Raw genomic sequence first — 24,638 nt, forward strand, 5'->3', positions numbered from 1 at the left:
CAGGATGGGATGGTCAGAAAAACCTGAGATTAGCCTCCTGGTATTCTCTGCCTTTGGAAAGAGATGCTAAAGACTATTCACATTTAATAAGCATAATTCAGACTTCTCAGTATTTAAGGAGACTTTTAACACCAGGCTCTGAGCAACCTGATCCAGTGGCAGCGGACTTAGAACTAGATGATCCTTGAGGTCCCTTCCAGTCCTGACAATGCTATGACTGCACATCAGAATGACCATCAAGCCTATTCCTATGTAACCGGGGGGCCACCAGGCCCCCCGGCCTTTGATCCCCTCCACCATTCACCCAGTGTGCACCATGAGCACTCACCAGTGACGCCAGGAGGAGGATCCCTCTGCCCAGTTGGGCAAGCTTGGGGCTTCTGCCTTTCCTGGGGCTGATTATAAAGGGGAGTGGGCAGGGAGGGCGAAGTGGACACACCTGGGATGGGAGGAGACTCCAACAGAGCCCAGGTGCTCTGGGTTTGGAGGGGGAAAAGGTGCAAAGTGGGGCAAGTAGGTGGGAAAAGGGACAGACTGGTGTCCCACTGTGATCTGGTGTAGGTGATCCTGCTCTGGCAGGGGGGCTGGACTAGATGATCTTTCAAGGCCCCTTCCAGCCCCTACCATTCTGTGATTCTGTGTGATTCTGTGTGTGTGATTCTATGATCCTTCACGCCATTTGCCCTGTAATGAGATTACAAACATTCTTTGAGTGAAAGTACTTTTAAAGAGATGGTACCTGAGCTCTGAACGTTGGCAGATGGTCTTCTCCTCGCCTTGCAAAGTCTTTGTACCCAAATCCAGGATCTTCAATGTAGCGAGACACATCTGTAGAAACTATTTCATCTTCAAATGCTGTAAACAAATCAGATGCTTTGCTTTAGGCAAGCACATGAGTTAACACAGACTTCCAACTACTACTCTACTAAAAGACTAGGGAACAGTGCAAAGGAAAGAAATATTTCAATCCCAATCTTTTAAAGAATCCACCCCTTTCACTAAGCCAACTAAATGCCAGCCTGTGTCAGACACCTAATGTACTTCTACAGAATGAGAAGAGATGGACTAAACCTCTGTTTACTTCTGAGGAAAGCTAGGTATCTTAAATCAGGAAGATGAATCCTATTAGTAAAGTTACTGTGCTAGGGTAAGAAACAGAAAAATGTACCCTTGACAACAGGATTGCTATGCTGAGCAGGTGTGGTGGTGAGGAATTACACCTTCTCAGCTCTATAGCCCAAAGAACAAGCAACCAGAAAGCAATGTCACACTCGACTTGTAAATATCAGTTGACAATTGTATGAAAGCAAAAAGCTCTACAGGCCATCAGGCTGAAATTCTGCCAGAAGCACTAGTAACTAGGCATCTTCAAAGAGCTCCAAAATGTGTCACTAAGCAAGCACAGGTTCTCCATCAGGAATCAGTCTTTCCCTCCTGAATAAACAGGTGGCTTGATTGTGTAACTACCTCTGCAGAAGTTGACCACTGCATAGCTGACTGCATTTGACCCTGATGTTAAAATCCTGGCTTGCTTCCACATGCATTGACAGAACAGTTGCCATATGTCCACTGTTAGCACCTTGAAAAGTCAGTTAATCTAAGAATTGCAGAAGTGCTTTATCTCCTCTTTGCCTCGTTAAACAATCAAAACATAATTGAGTAGGAAGAAGCTTGCACAGCATCTGCTACAGCAAATCCTCTGAATTTCGTGTAAGGGTGAAGTACCAACTCAAAGCAGCAAAAGGCAAAGAGGGAGGAAACTATTAGCAACCCCATCAAAAATCCACTTCAAGCAGCAGCCCTTCCTTGTACACCTGAAGTTGCAGAGACTCACGGGAGTTCTGGTTTGATAATGACACTACAGTGGGAGGCAGCTGATCTGCACCGTTGATACTGTCTCACCAAAGGAACAAAGAGCAAGCATAGAAAATGTCCTTTTCTTAAAGCCCAGCCAGGACATTGCTGGGTGTATCTTCTTTTGGAGACTCTGCATGCTCCTAGGCAGCCACAAAACAAAGTCTTCGCTGATCCACAATAGAATCATAGAATCAAAGAATGAAGCAGGTTGGAAGAGACCTCCAAGATCATCCAGTCCAACCTAGCACCCAGCCCTAGCCAGTCAACTACACCAGGGCATTAAGTGCCTCATCCAGTCTTTTCTTGAACACCTCCAGGGACAGCAACTCCACCACCTCCCTGGGCAGCCCATTCCAATGCCAATCACTCTTTCTGCCAACAACTTCCTCCTAACATCCAGCCTATACCACCCCTGGCACAACTTGAGACTGTGTCCCCTTGTTCTATTGCTGGTTGCCTGGCAGAAGAGAGCAACCCCCACCTGGCTACAACCTCCCTTCAGGTAGTTGTAGACAGCAATGAGGTCACCCCTGAGCCTCCTCTTCTCCAGGGTAAACACCCCCAGCTCCCTCAGCCTCTCCTCACAGGGTTTGTGTTCCAGGCCTCTCACCAGCTTTGCTGCCCTTCTCTGGACACATTCCAGCACCTCAACATCTCTCTTGAATTCAGGGGCCCAGAACTGGACACAGCACTCAAGGTGTGGCCTGACCAGTGCTAAGCACAGGGGAAAAATAACCTCCCTTGTCCTGCTGGCCACACTGTTCCTGATGCAGGCCAGGATGCCATTGGCTCTCTTGGCCATCTGAGCACACTGCTGGCTCATCTTCAGCCTACTATCTACCAGTAACCCCAGGTCCCTTTCTTTCTTGCTGCTCTCCAGCCACTCTGTCCCCAGTCTGTAGCACTGCTGGGGGTTGTTCTTCCTTCCATTTAGGCTCAGTGTGCAAAAACTTAAGATACCTTCAAACATGTTTGTTCTGAAACTACAGAAATCTAAATTCAGAAAGAAGAGCATCAGTAAAATGTGAAGCACTGTAATGGATCACATCTTTAAAAAATGGTAGGCTATCACCTTCAAATAGCTCCTACCATGACAAAATGGTTGGAGATTCCAATGTCTTAATAGCTCTCTGTCTTTAAAACACTCACTTCTTTGGGAAAAAAAATCCTGCCTGTAAACAACAGATTTCATTACATAGTTTGTTAGAGATGAATGCCTCCAGAATGTATGAATAATACTGGAAAATAGGCTTTCAGCTCACAATTTTGAACATTTTGTAAGAATAAAAGAACATAAGTGAAGAATCTCTACCACAACATAAGCAGTGGACAGCACAGCAGTATGATCACTTAGGGTGGCAAGTGAGAAATGTCCTTTACAGGTGGGCAGCAAATGGTGACAAAGTTGAGTCTCACCTCAATCCATTTCCTGAACTAAATGTATCTGAGGGCTACTTGTGAGTGTCACTGAAGTTCTAAGCACTGTGGAACACATACCTGTGAAATATCACTGAATGTGTGCATAAATTAAATAATTAGAAGATGCAGAACATATCACAGTATCACAGTATCACAGTATCATCAAGGTTGGAAGAGACCTCACAGATCATCAAGTCCAACCCTTTACCACAGAGCTCAAGGCTAGACCATGGCACCAAGTGCCACGTCCAACCTTGCCTTGAACAGCTCCAGGGACGGCGACTCCACCACCTCCCCGGGCAGCCCATTCCAGTGTCCAATGACTCTCTCAGTGAAGAACTTTCTCCTCACCTCCAGCCTAAATCTCCCCTGGCGCAGCCTGAGGCTGTGTCCTCTTGTTCTGGCGCTGGCCACCTGAGAGAAGAGAGCAACCTCCTCCTGGCCACAACCACCCCTCAGGTAGTTGTAGACAGCAATAAGGTCTCCCCTGAGCCTCCTCTTCTCCAGGCTAACCAATCCCAGCTCCCTCAGCCTCTCCTCATAGGGCTGTGCTCAAGGCCTCTCACCAGCCTCATCACCCTTCTCTGGACACGCTCAAGCATCTCAATGTCCCTCCTAAACTGGGGGGCCCAGAACTGAACACAGGACTCAAGGTGTGGTCTAACCAGTGCAGAGTACAGGGGCAGAATGACCTCCCTGCTCCTGCTGACCACACCATTCCTGATGCAGGCCAGGATGCCACTGGCTCTCTTGGCCACCTGGGCACACTGCTGGCTCATGTTCAGGCGGGTATCGATCAGCACCCCCAGATCCCTCTCTGTCTGGCTGCTCTCCAGCCACTAGAATCATACCCCTAGACCCCTATGAAGAAAGAGAATCTTATACTCAACTTCTTTAAGAAGCCTGCATCTATTTATTTATTAACAATATGCAGCAGCTGAAGTCCAAGTTGCAAGAAAGGATGGTGCTATTGGCCAACCAAGAAAGCTTAAGCAGATGAAGCAAGTGACAGGACCACTCCTACCACATTCCTACTAGACTCAGATCCGGTATAAAGACATGGATGGAAAAAAAGCTGTAGACACTGAATTGGCCTCAAGTGTTTAGTTCTCACAAAGCACAAACAAAAGGGAACTGGAAATGCACAAATACCTCCACTAATTACTAGCAGACTCTCCTTCTTCTCCTTTTCAAAGCGAGTTGCCATTTCTTCCTGAGAGGCTTCTTCATCCTCTTTATCTTCTTGAAGCCTCTTCATCCGTTCCATTAGGGCCTCCAGCTCACTTAAAGAATCTGCAATCTGCAAAAACACCATGACATTCTGCAAAATTAGAAGATAGACAACGTGTGTCATCTTCAGATTTCATGCTTGGCAACAAATGTTCTCAAAATAGATAGCAGCAGCAAACACAAAAACTCAAGCCAGAATGCATTTCGTCACATACAGCACAGGCAAACAGCTTTCAGGCAGACAGAAGAAGGGAGCTGGGAAGTGTTACTCTAATCTGTCACAGTAAGCTACTGCAGTGGCATTAACTGTGGAAGAGGTGGTGTTTGAGTGTAAAAGTCATAGTGGCTTATAATACATACTCCACCATGTAGATGGGTCAGGAAAAGCCACCTGTGTGCCCAGTGTGTATCAGAAAACAACTTCTGATATTTAAGGTAACTTCTTTCAGTCTATTAGTAATGCCAAATGTATTTCTGTAGAGATAGAGCACACCACTGCAATGCAGGAACACAACCTGTGACTGCAAATTGGTGCTTGCTTTTTCTTTTTATTACACATGATCAAAACAAATATTGTGTTCATCTTTTCCCTGGCTTTTGGGAGGAAAACAAACCTCTTTACTAGATATACATCAAAGCCTGGAGTTCTGTGATCTATACATTCAGACTTTTCATTAGATCATAGAATTACAGAATGAACCAGGTTGGAAAAGACCTCCAAGATCATCCAGTCCAACCTAGCACTCAGCCCTATCCAATCAACTAGACCATGGCACTTAATGCCTCATCCAGTCTTTTCTTGAACACTTCCAGGGACAGCAACTCCACCACCTCGCTGGGCAGCCCATTCCAATGCCAATCACTCTCTCTGGCAACAACTTCCTCCTAACATCCAGCCTAGACCTCCCCTGGCACAACTTGAGACTGTGTCCCCTTGTTCTGTTGCTGCTTGCCTGGGAGAAGAGGCCACCCCCCACCTGGCTACAGCCTCCCTTCAGGTAGTTGTAGATAGCAATGAGGTCACCCCTGAGCTTCCTCTTCTCCAGGCTAAACACCCCCAGCTCCCTCAGCCTCTCCTCATAGGGTTTGTGTTCCAGGCCCCTCACCAGCTTTGTTGCCCTTCTCTGGACATGTTCCAGCACCTCAACATCACTCTTGAATTGAGGAGCCCAGAACTGGACACAGCACTCAAGTTGTGGCCTGACCAGTGCTGAGTACAGGGGAAGAATAACCTCCCTTGTCCTGCTGGCCACACTGCTCCCAATACAGGCCAGGATGCCATTGGCTCTTGGCCACCTGGGCACACTGCTGGCTCAGTTTTAGCCTAGATAAATTGTTTATTTTTCCATTTCTATCTTTTCCTTTTGATTCTCTTTCTCTCTGCCCAAAGCTAGTTTCTTAGTATGCTACTCACTGCTTACCAAGCAGAACAGAGTAAGCAGCAGCCCTTTGCCTACTGCAAACAGAGAATGAAACACTCCAGTCTTTTAACCTAGCATGTCTTAGAGCCCAGAAACTTAAGATACAGCAACTGGACTGACTAATCACACATCCACAACATACTCCTGATCTTCACAATTCTATCTAGTGACTCTCCTCATAATCCCAGACTTCCATCAAAGGCAGTAAGCCTTATTAATCAATCAGCATTAATTCAAGGACATACCTTCAAAGCATTATAGAGCCACTTTCAGAAAATATTTCCACATTTAAGTTAATTAACTAGTAATCAGAGTTCTCTGTTGGTTGATTCAAGACTGGAACTCCAGCTTGAAGAATTAAGTAATTTTTTTTCAGACATTTCCTCTGCCTACATGGAAGTATTTCAAAACTGACCCATTTTATGACTGGAGACCTTAAAGTCATAACTATTATTACTATTTTTATGACTTCTAAGGTTTTTTTCCCATTCCTATTTCATTCCACATACTAGGAACATTGATGACACAAAGCTCCAGTCAGCAACACGCTATCTGAAGAAAGTGAGGCTGTTAAGGTTTCAAATGAAAGTAAGGTTTTAGTCTTCTTCAATGGGTTGTGAGATCAGCTACCAAAATCACAGTGCTCTGACTACCACACCCCATTACAATGTGCTTTTCAACTGATGGCACTGAAAACTGCTAGAGTGAATGTTACCAGACTCAAGTACTCCAGTCAAGAAGACAACTTTCAAACTACTCTGAAACTTGAACAGGAAAGAACATAAGGAATTTTTCTAATGCAGAACAGAGGCAAGCAGAAGAATCTTGTTGCAACACTAACCCCAAAGTTGCTACTCGTGAGGGATGCATTCTCTATGCTGTTGTCATTGGCAAGATCACAGACACAGAAGTTGTTGACTGCTATAAGTCTGACTCCATTAGATGTATCTGGGTCTCTCTCTGGATTAATGCCACTACCAAATACAAAACTTGCCAAGGCATGATAATGTGCCAACAGGACAACAGCATGCACCAGCTCAGGAAGGGACCAGTTGTTTTCCCCAGTCTTGACAAGTTTCTGAAATGAGAATAAAGAAGGTGTAAGTGTAACATTTCTTTTGACCACCTCCACTCCCCTTTTTTCTATAAAACACTATGTATTTTTCAAAAGGGATCAACTCCTTTCTTCCAATAATAGCACAGTTCGTCTTGCACATCAATTCCCACCATTGGTGGAATAAATAACCCCACCAGGGTTATTTTAGCCAATGTTATTTCTAAAGCATACACCTCGTTGGCTTTGCCACGCAGAAAAATGTATTTGCTTATCCAATGCTCTAGTACTTGCCTGAATTTTCAATTCAAGGTAACAAAGGCTAAACAGAGAGTGGAATTTAGCAGTTCTTATCACCAGAGATTTACTGCTATGACAGGGGTTGACTTAACAGGTACCTGAATGTGCTCTTTCGTGATAAGCCAGGGCCGGTGTGCCAAGAGCTTGTTTATTTCGTTCAGGTTTTTCAGTCTTTGGGGAATGTATTCTAAACCATTCAACCACTCTGCAATCCCACCAGTCTTCAAAAACTCATCAACGTGCATGTTTATTAGGTAGGAACACTGATGTCTGGCAGCAGCCTGGAATAATTAAACACAGAGGGAACAGTGCAGTACATTAGCATATAATCTGATTTTGCTGCAGGTGAGAGAGAGAGATTACTAACACAAAACAAAACTACAGTTTCATTCTAAAGGGACATATTTTACATTGCAATGCATTTTTATACAGGATGGAGGATGCTCCAATAAAAATAAGTTTGATTACTTTACTCTGAATCTAATTTTGGTTAGAAGAGGTCTCTAGAGAACTGGTCTAACCCTCTGCTCACAGTAGGACTGACTTGGATCAGGTTGCTGAGAACCTTGTCCAGACAAACTCTCCATTCTTGTATATCACACAACCTCTCTTGGCCTTTGTTGCAATGTCCCAACATCATCATGGTAAAAACTGTTTTCCTAATGTTCATCTAGAATTTGTTGTGACTTGAGTCCACTGCATCTCATCCAGCCACTCACTTATGGTTAAATATCCAGAAATAAGGTTACACAGTTTTAACTGTTCTCTGTAAAACCTCTTTCTCATAGGCATGTGAGAAGTATATCTCTGTGGGAAACAGAGTAGTAAGGTACATTGTCAATTCTCCCTTCTCACTGAAAGCCTTCTGGCTGGGCATGCTTTATTCTTATGACAACCCACTAGAAAAAATCACACCCTGTCAAAAGTGTTACACTAGACTCTCCTTTTTACACTCTTCCCTTATTCTTCTTGCTTTGAAATACACAGGTCACAGGAGAAAATGCACAGCCTGCTGATACATACCATGATAGCAATGTAGTGTCTATAGGGCAAAGGAAGGGGCCCATCCATGCGCAGCATATAGAACTGGCTGCGGAGGAAAGACTCCAGGTACTGAGTATGGATGCTCATGACCTGTGTGATGTTGTCCAGGCGACCAGACGTAGAGTATTCTTCCACCAGAAGATTAGTACGCTCATCCAAACCATTCGCTTGCATAACCTGAGAAATAAGATGGCCAAACTTAAGAGAGAAAGCTATTATCTCTGCATTTAGTCCTGAAGAGAAATACACAGTATCACAGTATCACAGTGTCACCAAGGTTGGAAGAGACCTCACAGATCATCAAGTCCAACCCTTTACCACAGAGCTCAAGGCTAGACCATGGCACCAAGTGCCACGTCCAATCATGCCTTGAACAGCCCCAGGGACGGCGACTCCACCACCTCCCCGGGCAGCCCATTCCAGTGTCCAATGACTCTCTCAGTGAAGAACTTTCTCCTCACCTCCAGCCTAAATTTCCCCTGGCGCAGCCTGAGGCTGTGTCCTCTCGTTCTGGTGCTGGCCACCTGAGAGAAGAGAGCAACCTCCTCCTGGCCACAACCACCCTTCAGGTAGCTGTAGACAGCAATAAGGTCAACCCTGAGCCTCCTCTTCTCCAGGCCAAACAATCCCAGCTCCCTCAGCCTCTCCTCGTAGGGCTTGTGCTCAAGGCCTCTCCCCAGCCTCATACACTGCAGAATGAAAGCTTGGATACAAGGCAACACTTGAGACCCAGACATATATTTGTAACTACACCTGCTTGCATGTGTGCAAACACACACAAAGACATGCTGCCTGTACACTGAGAACTTAATACATCTGTAGAAAAACAAACCCCAGTTTCCCATGGATCTTTCCAAAATGGCTAAACTTCCACATGCTTAAAGTGAAACCTGCAGAGAGAGCTGGAAGCAAGGAAGAGCTAAATGGGAAGTAAAGTCTTTACGGAAGTCAGCCTGTATAGACACACAACACTTGAGCATCCAGCCCTAAAACCAATTTCAAAATTAATGGAGAGGAACTGGGTTATGTAACCAAATTATAGAAACAGCCTGGCAATCTACCCCTTCTGTGCTTGTATAATTGAAGAAGAGATCAAATGCTAATTTGTCCATAACATTCAAGTATTATTTAGAATAGGAACTTAATGCTTTCTTTAAACAAAAGCTGTTCTTTAATTATTCCAGCCAGTCCAAACCTTGGGCACAAGATGAAATAAACCAGCAGAGGAGTAAGTACCTCTTGCATTGCAAGCCCTGACACAGTATTAGTGCTATTACTCAGTGTTTATCACCAAGAGCAGCCATTCTCAACATGTTCATCACTGAAGTTACAGGCAAAAGACTAGAATACCCAGTGCTGATTTGCAAACTGCACAGGATTAAACCAGTCAGCTTACTACTAAAAACAGTATAAAATAAGGAAACATTTTAGCATCAAGATAGAAAGTGCCTAAAGCCAAGAAGCTGAAATGTTCTATTTAAAATGTTTTCCTTCTTTGTGATGAGCTGATGAAGGGACCACATCTCCAACATTTGTCCATCAAATCTATGAAGAAAGACAAACAGCACACTACATTTCCACTACTCACCACTGTACTTCCCTGGTTTAATTTTTGGGCTCAGAAAGAAATGGAAGATGCAGTTAGGCAGCTCCATCATTTTTACATGAGTAGCTCTTTACTATGGCAGCTTTTCTGTGTTTTGTACCCAAAATGCCTCTTCAGTTTTCCTTAAAACATGCTTTTACCTTCAGAAGTTTATTCATACATTAGAGATAACTTCATCTCATAGAAATAAGGAAGTGTATCTCCCACATATTTAAGAGCTCTTTGTCTCACATAGTAGCTGCTGGGGGAAATCATACTTCTGTCTCTGGAAAAGTTTCTAATCTTCTCCTTGTCAGGACTTTTCCTTGTAACTACAAGTTATGGAGAAGAAACTCTGCTGATAAACTTGATATATAATCCTGTAGGACTGCACTCTTGCTAGGTTAGGCATAGCAGTACACTGCATTACAGCTTCTGAGATTTATCTCCACCTCTATTACTATTAACACACTTTATATGTACTTCCTCCTGATTTACTACCAACCATGGATCTACAAACGTTTTCTCATTCAGCTTGTAAGGCACTTTAAAAGGAACCCTTACAAGTAAGCTGTTACCACTCTGCCCATATTCCTTCCATTACAACAGTAATGGAACAGTAAAGCAGGCTCTGACATGAGCAGTGTTATTATCAAGATTTGTGAGGCATTCAGTGTGTTACTAATCTTTAACTACATGTCTCCTATCCACTGCATTATTTCATGCCAAGGAACATGGGAAAAAACGTAGTTGGTTGGCTTAACAAACAGTATTTAACACTTGTTTGTGATATTAAATACCTGGTTTATCCATGCAGGTGGAGGTTCCTTGCTTGGTAACTGCTGGGGATACTCTTTTCTCAGAGCTACTCAGTGATTCCTCCTGAACCCTTGGCTAGTGCATTTACCAAGTGAAATAAATTCACTAACAGTTCTCTCAAAATATGTTATAATTTAAACTACATTTGCCCCTACTTTTTATACAATTATTGACTTTATGAGAAAAGCAAAGTTGTTAGGAACTTTAGTATCTCAATTTCATTGCATATTTCGCATGAAAAGGAAGTCCTCTTCACAAATTTGGATGGCTGGAACTCATTCTGCTCCCTTCTCCCTGAGTGTAAAAGACTACTTTTGACATGTCTTCCTTTTTGCTCCATTATATTTGCTCCTAAATGCAGACTTTGCTGGTGTACAAATGGAGACTCAGAGAACAGCAACTATCTTGTCTTTCAAAATGTCTTTTTGGCCCTTCTAGCATGTGAATTACCTGCCTGTAGCAACTACTTAAAAAAAAACCCCAAAACAAAGCCCCTAGTTTTATAGTCAGCCAGCCCAAACAATTAATCAATCAATAAGTAATACTCTATGAAGATTGAGATCACATGAGAAAACCGCACAGCAAAGTTTCTACTTACTGGAGCAAGCCACAGATGCAGGCTTACGTTGAACATTAAACCATAGGCAGAAATCTTGAATCTCTAGTCAAAGTGTACCTTTCAACCATAAATTCTCTCAAGAAAAAAAGTTATGGTCTAAGGAGTCATATTTTCAGTTTCTCTCAAACCTCAGTCATTGCTCTGAAAGCTAAATAATTAGATCATAGAATCTTAGAATCAACCAAGTTGGAAGAGACCTCCAAGATCATCCAGTCCAAACTAGCACCCAGCCCTGGCCAATCAACTAGACCATGGCACTAAGTGCCTCATCCACCCTTTTTCTGAACACTTCCAGGGACAGCAACTCTACCACCTCTCTGGGCAGCCCATTCCAATGGCAAATCACTCTCTCTGGCAAAAACTTCCTCCTAACATCCAGCCTAGACCTCCCCCAGCAAGACTTGAGATTCTGTCCCCTCATTCTGTTGCTGGTTAGCTGGGAGAAGAGACCAACCCCCACCTGGCTACAGCCTCCCTTCAGGTTCTTGTACACAGCAATGTGGTCCCCCCTGAGCCTCCTCTTCTCCAGGCTAAACAACCCCAGCTCCCTCAGCCTCTCCTCACAGAGCTGTGTTCCAGGCCTCTCACCAGCTTTGTGGCCCTTCTCTGGACACGTTCCAGTCTCTCAACATCTCTCCTGAATTGAATATCGCTGCAACACTGGACAGGCCTCCTCTTAGGCTTGGCATTAAGAGTAGTGAGTGAGCATTGCTCCTGCCTATGGCAGGGGGTTGGAACTGGATGATCTTGTGCCTTGAGGTACCTTCCAACCTAAACCATTCTATGATTCTATCCCCCACAAGAAGAGAAGAGCTGGCACCCACGGCTGTCTCTGGAAGTGCTGCTAACTGAAAACACGTTCAATGGCACCACGTGTGTGAAAAGGACATGGTGGTTCTTATGCACTGGAGACTGCCCCAGAGAAACAATGATTTTTGCTCACAAAGATGCCCCTCCAGATAGCAGGGAATAAGCAAGGTAGCATTTCCATTTTAAAAGCCACCCCCTGCCTGGCCCAGCTAACCCCAAACTTACTTCATTCTCTGGTATAAAGGCACTTGGTCCTCTCGTCAGCGGTGGGGAGACTTGCACTCGCTTTTCCTGCAAAACAGCCACACAGTTTGGTCAGTGTCAGGAATGCCATCTGAACCTGATTCATCTTGCAAGATGAGCTCTTAAAGGCTTGAAAGAGGTTCTTTTGCCAAGGTCACCTGGGTGTTTTTACAGCCCACTGAGGAGGTGAAGCTATCATACCATGCTGGTTAAACAGATTTGCGTTCCCTGTCCTTTGGGTGAACGAACAGCGCTTTTGGCAAGGGATAAGACAGTAAAAAACCCACAGATCTAATCCTGTTTGGTTTACAGACCATCTTGAAGATACATAGACAAAAGAAGTAAAACATCTGGCATGATGCTAAAATTAGCCATTTACTGGACTGAATGGAAGTTTGGAAAGCAGAGGGGAAAAGAAGCCACACTAAGGAAATTAGAAGCAAGAGATGCTGTTTTCTTCAACATCAGCATCTAATGAGATCCTGAGTGTTGAGAAGACTGTAGGCACTTTGTGTGCCAAGTATTAGCTTCACAAGTACAGTCCAAGGAAACCAGCAAGACCCAATTAAATACTTGTTTGAGACACCTGATGGAACGGCTGCCTTAGCTGCTGTGCCTGGAGGAAAACACCATATGCAGTACAAGCCTTGGTGTGCAAAGCCTGGTCAGAAGGCATGAAATGGCTTTTTGGAACGATATATTTAGTACAGAACAGGCTGGTGGTGGAGCAAGAGCCAAAGGATCTTTTTTAATTTAATAGAGATAAGAAATTGAACTAAGATATACTATAGAAGCATTCACACTGTAGCCCCTGACAGTCAGAGGGGTGAAGGCAACCTGGAGAGGCTGTCCACTTCTCTGGTTCACCAGGGACAGAATCAGCACTGTCCATGTAATTTCTGACCAATGTTGGTCCAGCTTCCTCTTACAGACATTCCTGGAGGTTCCTCTGTCTCCCCCTGGGACATTTATTTCAGTGATTAAATCCTTGGATGTTTAGAAAGTTGTTTTAATGTCTAACCTGAGTTTCTCTTGCAGTAATTTAAAGCAGCTGTTCCTTGCCTTTTCTTCTTTTCCTCTTTATAGTTACACTCCACCTATCTTTCTCAAGTCCCTAATTGCACTGCAGCACTAGTGAATCTTACTAAGTCATCCATCAACAGGAGCACTGGATTTGCATACAAACTATTTTATGTTCCTAAAATAAAAGTCCAAGGAAGGCTTTCCATAACAAATAACCCTTAAATACTTCTGCTGGGGGCTTAAGTTTAAGTGCCATGTGCATGAACAACAGTGCTGGTCCCAGAAGGAGCATGCCACTGATTTCCACACAGGAAAATGAAGCCACTGGAGCTGTGTAACTATTGTCTTGCTCCTTAAAAACATCCTGTCCTTTCTAAATTAGATTATAAAGAAAACATGCAACAATCAGCAGTGATTATTCAGGAAAGATGTTCCAAAGCAAACTCCTGCATGACAATTAAATTTGTGACTTTAGAATAATTATCTGTGAAAAGATGCTGAAATTAACTGGATCTACTGTGTGAAGCCTAGCAGGCAGGAGACAACTTGCTGTAAGGGCTGCCTGCTGTCACAGCCTCAAAATCCTGTAAAATGCTTCTTATGGATCAAATGTACTCAGTTTACAGTAAGAAGGAAGGCTGCAGACATATAGGGTATCAGGACATGCAACCCCTTTCTCACACAGCTACACAAGGCACAGGAAGACATCCAGCTTTAAATACATCTCAGTCATTTCTGCCAACATTCCAAAAGGAATTGCTTTTCATGATTATTATTAGGGTTGCATTTTACTTGTTTTGTAAAAGTTACCTGGATATTAAGAGTTTAAAACCTTCACTTCATACTGAATAATCTGGAGGAAGCAGCTTGGGTGAGCAAGACAACTCAGAGGGCTGTTAACTGTCAGCTCTCACTGGAGCACAGGTCTAAACAAGAGCTGAACCACTGCCTTCTTCATCTTGCTCTCTGACCTATACCCTGCTTCTTCAGGCACTGCAAAACTGATTCTCAAGGCCAGACCAGGAGAAAAAACCAAACACAAAAAACTCAAAACAAAACCCAGCTTCTTTTTGTGAGATCTGGGCTCCATTCCTCTGTTTCCCCATTCAATGTGACCGATATTACTCCTTTGACCCTGCAGATAAGCTACTGCTGAGAAGGAAAGGAGGAAACGGCACTTGGGTGGATGAACGTAGGCAACTATCTCCAGTTAATTCCTGTGAATGATGACAGAAAGCCAAGAAGACAGTCAGACATGAAAAATGGTATGTGTTAAATACGCTACAAAAAGGACAAAATCCAGCTCTGTTTGGGTGGTGGCAGGCTGGAAAAACATAAGCCTGGAAAACAGAACAACTGAAACAACAACAGAAAAGCCAAACCCCAAACATTATTATTGAAGCTGAGCAGTCTAACCACAGCACACTTCCAGAAAGTGGTATTCTTCCCTATATTAGAAGCATATACTGTTTCCTTCCATCAACATGAAAGATGATTTTGCCTTCACTCCAAACTTTTATTGAAACTGGTTAAAACAAGAAAAGGAGCAACCATCATCTGGCTGCCCAAGTTATCAGGATGCTATTAATAAAAACATGGCAAGTTTACAAGCATTAAGATAGTGGTAGCTTTGTTGAGCTGTAGATAAGAACTGCTGCTTCTGGGCATGCTTTATCTAGAGTAGTGATTTAAGGTCTACCCAAGAACCCAAATATGAAAAACCATGCATGGAAGTTAGAAAGTAACACTGCAGGCATATGGTCCAAGTTCTTGCAGAGCTTTTTGGTACCCAAGAAAGCAGGCTCATTTTGCTATTCAACTATCCTTTGCAGGTCACACTAGCTATTGCTAAGTCACTCAGGGTCCCAAATATTCTTACTTGAAATTGGATTCTTACACTAAGTGGCTGAAGCAAGAAAGAGGTTGCTCAGCAACTAAAATGCTGTACATACTTATACCATTGTTGGAGTATGAGTAAGCTATCTTAAAAGGTTTGCAACCAATTCCATTTTCACTAAGATTAGTGCCTTTCTGGGGAGTGCTTCTTAGGAAGGAATAAAATGATAAAGTGCTCCACAGAAAAGTAGAGGAAACTGAGCCTGGATGGATTACTGGCAGAAGGATCACTGGAAGGCCATGCCTAGAAGCAGGATTTGCAGTAGTGTGCTGCAGCATCAGGGAGCAGAACAAGGTCTCTGCAGGCTACAGGACTGCTGCCACAGGAATTACTGAAAGATCAGGCCTGAGCAAGCTTTATCTGTGCCTTGCTTTCTGTCCTTAAGCCATACTTGCAATGGTGTTGAGAGCTAAATATCAGGAATTTTAACAGTGGCAAAGTGGATCCATCTCCCAGTTGCACATCTACAATTTGCAACACCTTCATCCGTGAGAGAGCTCTACCCAAACCTTCCAGAAGCAAGTGCTGTGACTTGTTATCACAAGGGTTTATTTTCAGTCGTGGCAGTGACCACACACCTTCCCTCCAGAGCCAAGAGGCTGTGGGCACTGGGACATGACACCTGCACCTCAAGTAGCTCCCAAGATGCTGTGGCAAAGAAAGGGATGCCAGACCTACTCGTCTGGCAATGTGGCCATGAAGCCCAAGCAGGAGCCTGGACAGCGCAGAGACAGCACAGCAGTTTCCCTCCCCAAGCCTAAGGCAGAAGAAGTAACCCTTCTTCATCTTCAATATCAAAAGCCACTGTATCCTCTGGCTTTAGAGAAAAGGCTGGTTGCAGGAAGCTGTAAAAGGAGGCTGTTTTGTCTGCGAATGGAAAAGCTAGCTGGTGGAACTGATCAAAGACTTCGCTTTTGAATACCAGTAAACACAGAAAGCACAGGCAAGCAGTTAAGTGGTTGCACTGGGGTGGGTCTACAGAGGCTTCTTGCATGTCTAGTGCATAAAAGCTAACTCATCCTGAACTCATCATCAAGGTAATCATGCTGCAACTGGGGGGAAACACCAAAAAAGTCACCAGGAAGAAACATTCTTCACCTCAAAAGGGACTTTTTCAAGCCATGGTAACATTGCAACTTGTGTCGCTGTGAACCCTCAGAGCAGTGCAAGCAGCCAGGAAACAATCATGAAGGGGCTCAGAGCTTCCACCCTGACAAAAATGACCACCACTATAAAGACACCAGGGTAATAAACAGCAGTACCTCAAGTATAAATCCTAAGCACATCTCAAAATTACCTTCTCCTGTGAACTCTTTGTCCTATACAAGCAGGATTTTTTTCAGAGAGGGAGAAGGTGACAAGTATGTATTTTTTACATTTATTAAACCTGTACAGGCAATTTTTATGTCATCTAGGATTTCTAAAGGATCTTTGTTATTTAAATTCAATGGTCTATCTCTTTATAACACACATTATCACCCACAGCAGTGATTTGAGTTGAGCCCGTTGCTGAAACACGTGGGTGGGAGTGGAGAATAAGGTTTAGGTCTCCCTGTCTGGGGTTGAATCTCCCCCCCTCCCTAGAACTCAATTTTGACCCAATCTCAGATTTATCTTATGGTTCTTCAAAATAAAAATACATCAGTTCAATTTCACAGACTGGATGCTGCAGAGCCCACTTCTGGTTTCCAGTCTGACAGACACAAATGCATTGCAATTTAATTCACATAGTACAGGCAGTCCTGTTTGTTGCTGCTGGTTAAAACCCTACCCAAAAACTGGTTTCTTGCACCCTACTATCACTCACTGAACACATTTCCACTTTGGGTTCTTGGATCCTTCAGCAGTCTACCTCCCCCCTTCTCTGGTCACAGTCAAATGCTCTGTGTTTCAATGATACCTTACACAATCTTACAGTCACAGTGGACTGATTGCTCATTCCACCCTTGCTGAAGGCAGAAAAAAGTACTAAAAACCCAAACAAGTAACAGTAATCTGAACAACTGTGTCCCAGTATCTACTATTATTCAAACCCTTCCTTAAGAGAAAGGTGAGATTCTGTTTGTGTTTCTATGTATGTCGAATTGCATTTTATTTTACCCACCTAACTCTGCCAGAGGAAGAGCAGTTTAGAAATGTGGCAGAAGTTTAGGGTGAGCCCAACTCATTTTTGGTGGAAACTTTTATGCCATTCATGAACTTATATAGGGTTAATATCATAGTGAAAGCTACACATAGTCTTGCTGACTAAAAGGAAGAGCATACAGACACATGCTACTTGCCTTCACATGTCACTACTCTTAGGAAGTTTTGATTGACAAGAACAACAAAACTACATTCATCAAAGATGTTTAATTTTGAACTCTACTGACAAAAGTTTATTGATTCATCCTTTTTTTTTTTTTTTTTTTTTTTTTTTTTTTTTAAGGAGAAAACTCTGTTTATGGCATCTAATGCAACCAGCAAAAGAACAAGGGGGGACAGTCTCAAGTTGTGCCAGGGGAGGTCTAGGCTGGATGTTAGGAGGAAGTTGTTGCCGGAGAGAGTGATTGGCATTGGAATGGGCTGCCCAGGGAGGTGGTGGAGTCACCATCCCTGGAGGTGTTCAAGAAAAGACTGCATGAGGCACTTGGTGCCATGGTCTAGTTGACTGGCTAGGGCTGGGTGCTAGGTTGGACTGGATGATGTTGGAGGTCTCTTCTAACCCCATTGATTCTATGCTTCCATGAAAATCAGGAACTTTATAGTTCCAGAATATATCTGCAATTCCCCTTAAATTAAGTTTAGTGTAGCCATGGCATTTCAAGTCGTGGTGGTACTAAGTCAATAGTTGGCCTCGATGACCTTAGAGATCTTTTCCAACTGAAACAATTCCATGATTCTCTATCTCCAGAAGCAATAATAAAGATGCTCAGAACAAACAGTGTTCAGAACAAGCAATGTCAAAACGCTCAGAGTTTAAAAAGCAAAAGTCTTAATCTAGAGTTACTTGCTAATGGCATTTCAGATGATTTTGCAATGTTTTCTTCCTCCTAACACATTACAACTCCAAAAATGCAATCTAAGCGACAAAACTGAAAATTAGCAGAGGAAGTCAAACAGTAGGATTTTTTTTTTTAATGGAACCAGCCACTTTTAACATTAAGAATCTGGCACCTTTGTCCCTACCAGCTGATGAAGCAGTGTTAAGGAGCTGGGAAGAGAGCCAGTGCAGTACAATTGATGGGGAGCTTTGCTTTTGGTAACAGGTTACAACCCTTTTGGATTTCACACAATAAAAGGAAGCCTATCCCAAGTTCCCATTCCTCCACCAGCTCTTAAGAACACAATCCACACTAATTAAAAATCAAAGGGCAGCAATTTCTATCCAACTCAAAATGGATGGCCAGGCAGCAGAAGTCCAACAGAGGTTCCTGAACCTCTGAGTGATATCCGCCTATGGGAGAAAATCTCAGAAGTGAACACGTAGTCACTGGCAGAAAAGCCAATCTCCTTTTTCATAAAGAAGGCCTACATCTACATCCTTTTTGAGCCCTACTTCTGTCATATCACTCTTTCTGTTCTGGAGATGATTTCTGTGATCCAAAACCATCCTTAAATTGCAACTGTGAGCAGACTGGCAAGGACTGAAAGTCTAACACTGGAGTAATGGGCATGCTGCTAACCACTTCTGACCTGTGTTTTGCATTTTTGCCAGAAGATACCTGAATATACCAAGTGAAAAACACATCTGTAAAATAAGCTTGATCTAACTGGAGTACACTTAACCGAGAAACTAAGTCTGATGCTCCTGGCCAGAAAAATGGGAAGATTTTAATGAGAAGATTTGCTCAACTAAAGATGTAAAGTCAAACTTAAATATTATTAAAACAAATGAAAAGGAGAGAGGCAGAAACAGCTACTTCTTCTTCCTTGTTGCTAGAGAATCACTTCCAGCTAATTTAAGCCAGGCCTCTAAATCTGAGTTCATATCCATGCCTCAACCCTTATCAGATAGTGGGCAAAACATAACTGACTGAACAGATAGCCAAATCAGAGTTAGCCAGCTGGATATCACCTGAAGGAGAAAGGTGACATCTAACTCAGGATGTGATCAGTTGTGCCATTGAAGGGCCTGTTTTTTCTCCACCAAGTAACAGGAATCCATGGCCAACCAGGTCAAACCAGTACAACTGCAGCTGGGCAAGACACATTCCATTGAGAAGACAATGTTCTTCTGATCTACTTCAGCCTTCAAAAGTAAAGTTAAAAAAAAGAGGGCAACAAACTTCCCTCATTGCTCCATGGAGGACCTCATCTCCTTTCCTCCCTATACACTCAATGGTAACATTAGAGTTTGTATGCTTCCTAAGGAATACTCTTAGGACAGAAGATCTTATGATTGTCAAGATGGCTCAAATCCCTACAAGCACAGCAGAAGAGCATTTTGTATGTTTCAACAGCATCAGATATTGAGAGCAAAAGTTAGTGGAAAACTTCAGTGGTTTAAGCTGGGACTTGTTTCATCTGTACCTTGGCCCACTTCCAGCTTCTGCTTTAGTCCAAGTTTGACATACTTAGACAGACCAATATTACTCAGTTTGGGGAACACAGCCTTTAGCCACTAAATTGGCAAAACTACATTGAGTTAATCTACCTCATCATCTGCCAGGACAGCAATGCTGCTTGCTAATGAAGAGCCTCTAAAGCAGCACAGTACATCCTTTAATCTGCTGCCTTCCATGCAGAGAGCTGCCCCATCCTGCCTGAGCATAGCCCATGGTTTTACTCTGCCAGCAGGGTCCCATGTGCTTGAGAGGCTGCATGCTCAGTATGGGTAAGGGCAGCAACTGTGGTCACACATGCGGTCTCCATCCTCCTACAGAGAGACAGTTATCAACTTCCCCATTTAATCCATGTAGCAAACCACTGCCAACAGGTAGAACAAACATTTGAGAGAAAGTACAGATAAAACAGCAGCTGCTTTGACAGGCCTGAATTAATACTGAAATTAACTACTGATAGCACAGCCCCTTCACAATACAGTAATTGAATGGTTAAAGGCTTCCATTCAAAAACACACACAATTGATTCATTGGGCATACTGCCAATCCAAGAGGCATAACTGCTGGATATTAAAAAATAAAACCAAACCCACAACAAAAAAAACAAGAGAGAGAAAGACCCCTAGGGTTATGTAAATCTGTCATGTATCTGTGGCAGAAGTGCCTCCCAGGAATGCTCTACTGAATTTTTAATAGGAGTATTGTCTGAAAATACATGCCTTGTAAGCAAGCAAAATTGAATGGTATTCATCCGTAATGTAAATGCATAACGGCAGCATTCTGCTGTGAAGAAAGTGATTTAGTTGATTGGGGTGTTTTTAAAACTATTTCAAAGATGTTAAATGTTGGAAATATCAGATTAATGAAAGAGCTGTGCACGGGAAAATACTCCAACAATATCTTTTAAAGAAAAGTTTTAACAGACTCCACTGCAATTCATGCTGGAACATCCTCAAGTGCCACAGTATTAGAATCATAGAATCATAGAATCAACCAGGTTGGAAGGGACCTCCAACATCATCCAGTCCAATCTAGCACCCAGCCCTAGCCAGTCAACTACACCAGGGCACTAAGTGCCTCATCCAGGCTTCTCTTGAACACCTCCAGGGACGGTGCCTCCACCACCTCCCTGGGCAGCCCATTCCAATGCCAATCACTCTCTCTGCCAACAACTTCCTCCTAACATCCAGCCTATACTTTCCCCGGCACAACTTGAGACTGTGTCCCCTTGTTCTGTTGCTGGTTGCCTGGGAGAAGAGGCCACCCCCCACCTGGCTACAATGTCCCTTCAGGTAGTTGTAGACAGCAATGAGGTCACCCCTGAGCCTCCTCTTCTCTAGGCTAAACAACCCCAGCTCCCTCAGCCTCTCCTCATAGGGTTTGTATTCCAGGCCCTTCACCAGCTTTGTTGCCCTTCTCTGGACATGTTCCAGCACCTCAACATCTCTCTTGAATTGAGTGGCCCAGAACTGGACAGCAGACACCATCATCACCACGGGGTTTTGGCAAGGGAGATGCATTTAACTGTAGGTTACTATAGAAGTGACTGGGAGAATTGTTTTTAACCAGGGATTGCCATTGAGGCTGTATTCTCTCACCTCTCCTCTTCAGCACTGCTGTGGCATTCATTACGACAAAGAGCAGAGACAGCTACAGTTCAGGTGCAGTGTGCCTTAAAACATGAAGCTTTACATTTTTACTCTTAGGGTTAGGTCTGCATCGCAGTCACACGCACAACTGCTGCTCTCCTAGAAATATGTAAGGCTAGATTTACATAAGTCCTTGGGTAATGGTGGTTTTAAAGAAGTCCATGGTTAACAGTTTCTGAGTCAAGCTGGCACATGGAGCTCACCTGCACAACCTGCTTGTGACACCAAAGGTTAATTGAGCCACTTCTGAGTTTTTAGTTGAAATGGTGAAGCTAGAAAGTTCAGAATAGTATCATAAAGAGATCTGTTCACAGCAAGTATGGAGTTCTACTTTTGCACTTTAATGGCAAAAATAATAACAATGTCCTTGTCTGATTAGCATCTCAATCCCCCTGCAGCTGCAGGGGAGGAAGCTGGGCTCTGACCTCTGCACCAGCTTGCTAAAATTATTTCCTTCCCAGCTTCAACTACTTGCATGATAGGCTATCAGAAGCAACAAGGCTGCACTGGTGTCCTGGTCACACAGTATTTTGCTGGCTGATGTCTTGGTCAAGCAATGTTTGTGACTATTGCCAAATGCTACCTGTGTATTAACTACCAAACACTGAAATATCTTGGCTAGCAAAGTGTGGAAATGCACCATAGATTTTAACTCAAGAAGGCAGAGGCTGAGAGTCTTCCTAATGTGAAAAGCTGTTTAACCTGTAGCTATTGGATCCCAGATCAGAGTCCTGCTTCCCAGGCACTGCCACAACGTTTCACCAATTATTTCACCAGTCAGTGTCACTTGCCTGGTTACTGCTCTCACTGCTTGCAGCTCTTCTCTTAAAATGCTGGAGGTGATGCACTCCACCTCCTCCCCGTATCAGCCAACTGATGAAAATCACTAAACCAGGATGTTTAAGTGGAAAGTGAATTTTAACAGAAGATTAACACATATGCTGCACAGGGGCATTTTGTTACCTGGGCCACAGGTTCTTTTTTGCTGCATCTCAAGGAAAAGGGGAAAGTGCAGAAGCTCCATACTCCAGAAATAAACTCACCTCATGTCCTTGCCAATAGTCTCTCTTGGTAAGCCCATCTTAATAAAAACTACTACTGAGCAAATAAATAGCATTCCAGAATAGGCTGCTAAAAACGTGCTCCTGGGCACCCTTCATTTACCAGGTACTATGTAAAACAAAATCTCTACTTTCAGACATGGCAAAGTGAAGGAGATGGCAGAAGCAAAGGTTTTCAAATTGCTTTCCCCACACATTTTAGGTACAAAATGATCACAGCAGTTATTTTAAGTCTGTGTGCAAGAACTATCTTAAGAATCACAGAAGTAACTTGCCAAAATTCAGAAAAAAACAAATCCTCTCACACAGATTAAAAGAGGGAAATGTACTCAGATCAGTATTGAAGCCCTCTCCCAACCAGCTTTCTGTCCTCTTTTTCATACGGGATTGTGAAACCATAGCTTGAGTCTTGGAAAGCAAATCTGAACTGCTGAGTTTGCTGTCACAAGCATGTCAAGATATTTTAATTGATTTGCCTCCTAGCTGTCACAGTCCATGCATAGTGTGCTTCTACAACCTTCTATAAGGGGATTAGGAACCAATCAGCAGGTGACAAGCTCAAGCAGAGTTATTTAACCTTTTCCACAATGCACAACTAAGCTGTGGAAATCCCTGCTGCAGGATGCTGTGGACACCTGAAGTTGGTCTGTGTTTAACAGTAAATAGCTTGAACTCATGGAAGAGAAATGCAAGAACAGTTATTAACAATGGAGAAACTACCTACAGCTCAAGGAGTTTTCAAGCTACAAATACTGGGAGACTGGAACAGCACCGAGGGAATGTCATGACAAACGCGCTCCAGTTTGTGTCCTCTTCCTTAGATACCTTCCTATGGCCACTGCCAGACAGGACACTGAGTTTCAATCTTACTCACTATACCTGCTCTAAGGCTGTTACATATCTGCAGCAGACTGGCTCAAGAATAGTACTACTTATTTTACACCACCATCAAAACAAACATCCTGTTTTCCAAGAGAGATAGGAATTGGCATGACCCAAACAAGATTACTCTATGAGGTTTAACAAGGCCAAGCACTGGGTCCTGTACTTGAGTCACAACAACCACATGCAAGGCTACAGGCTTGGAGGAACCACTGGAAAGCTGCTCAGCAGAAAAGGATGTGGGACTGCTGTCTGACAGCCAGCTGAACATGATCAGCACTGTGCTCAGGTGGCCAAGAAGGTCAATGCCCTCCTGGCCTGTGTCAGGAATAGCGTGGTAAGCAGGAGCAGGGAAGTGATCATGCCCCTGTACTCAGCACTAGCAAAGCACACCTTGAGTAGTGTGTTCAATTTTTGGGTCATTCAATACAACAATGATTGAGGTGCTGCAGCATGTCCAGAGAAGGGCAAGGAAGATGAACAAGAGTCTGGAGAATAAGTCTTATGAGGAGTGGCTGAGGGAATTGGGATTGTTTAGCCTGGAGACTGAGGGAAGACCTCATTGCTCTCTACAACAATCTGAAAGGATGTTGCAGTGAGCTGGGTGCTGGTCTCTTCTCCCTAGTATCAAGTGATAGCCTCAAATTTCAACAGTTAGACTGGACAGTAGGAAAAATGTCTTTACTGCAGGAGTGGTCAAGCATTGGAACAGGCTGTCCAGGGAGGTGGTGGAGACGTTAAAAAAAGACATAGACATGATACTTCAGGACATGGTTTAATAGCCATGGTAAGTGTTGTGTCAACAGTTGACTTGGTGGGGTCTTTTCCAAACAGAAAGTGAATTGAGAAGCTTCTGAAACAAAAGTAAGAAGCCCCCTTGACACAAGTTTCTCAGACAAATGCTCCCATACAACTGATAACCACAGGGCATCTTGGTTAACGTTCAAATAACATAAGGAACTTTGATGCTATTCTCACAGCTCTGCCTGGAAAGGAATGGCCTCTCTGGATGTCCAAAAGCAGCAACTTCCTCTCGTTTGAAGAGAAGCATTTTTATTATCTTTTGTTGGCTGATGACTCAAACAGAAAGCATGCAGCAGACAAAAGTAAAACGTCCCTGACTAACACGCTTTACCTCTAGCCTAAAGGTACAATTTCCAAGAGCAAGCACCTTACTCTGT

General features: G+C 43.5%; 1 protein-coding gene across 3 annotated transcripts in view; it reads right to left on the reverse strand.

The window, feature by feature from the left end:
- SESN3 (sestrin 3) overlaps nt 1-24,638 on the reverse strand; it is a 50,999-nt gene that overhangs the window by 13,385 nt on the left and 12,976 nt on the right. For 2 of the 3 annotated variants that reach the window (XM_064170219.1, XM_064170213.1), the window contains exons 2-7: nt 12,384-12,449; nt 8,305-8,502; nt 7,380-7,562; nt 6,769-7,005; nt 4,429-4,597; nt 740-855 (exon numbers count right to left, since the gene is read on the reverse strand). In XM_064170219.1, coding sequence (XP_064026289.1) covers nt 740-855; nt 4,429-4,597; nt 6,769-7,005; nt 7,380-7,562; nt 8,305-8,502; nt 12,384-12,449 — 969 coding nt within the window. The remainder of the gene's footprint in view (nt 1-739; nt 856-4,428; nt 4,598-6,768; nt 7,006-7,379; nt 7,563-8,304; nt 8,503-12,383; nt 12,450-24,638) is intronic. The other variant, XM_064170226.1, reaches the window with a different exon arrangement.

Source organism: Pogoniulus pusillus, chromosome 3, assembly GCF_015220805.1.
Source record: "Pogoniulus pusillus isolate bPogPus1 chromosome 3, bPogPus1.pri, whole genome shotgun sequence".
NCBI lineage: Eukaryota > Metazoa > Chordata > Aves > Piciformes > Lybiidae > Pogoniulus > Pogoniulus pusillus.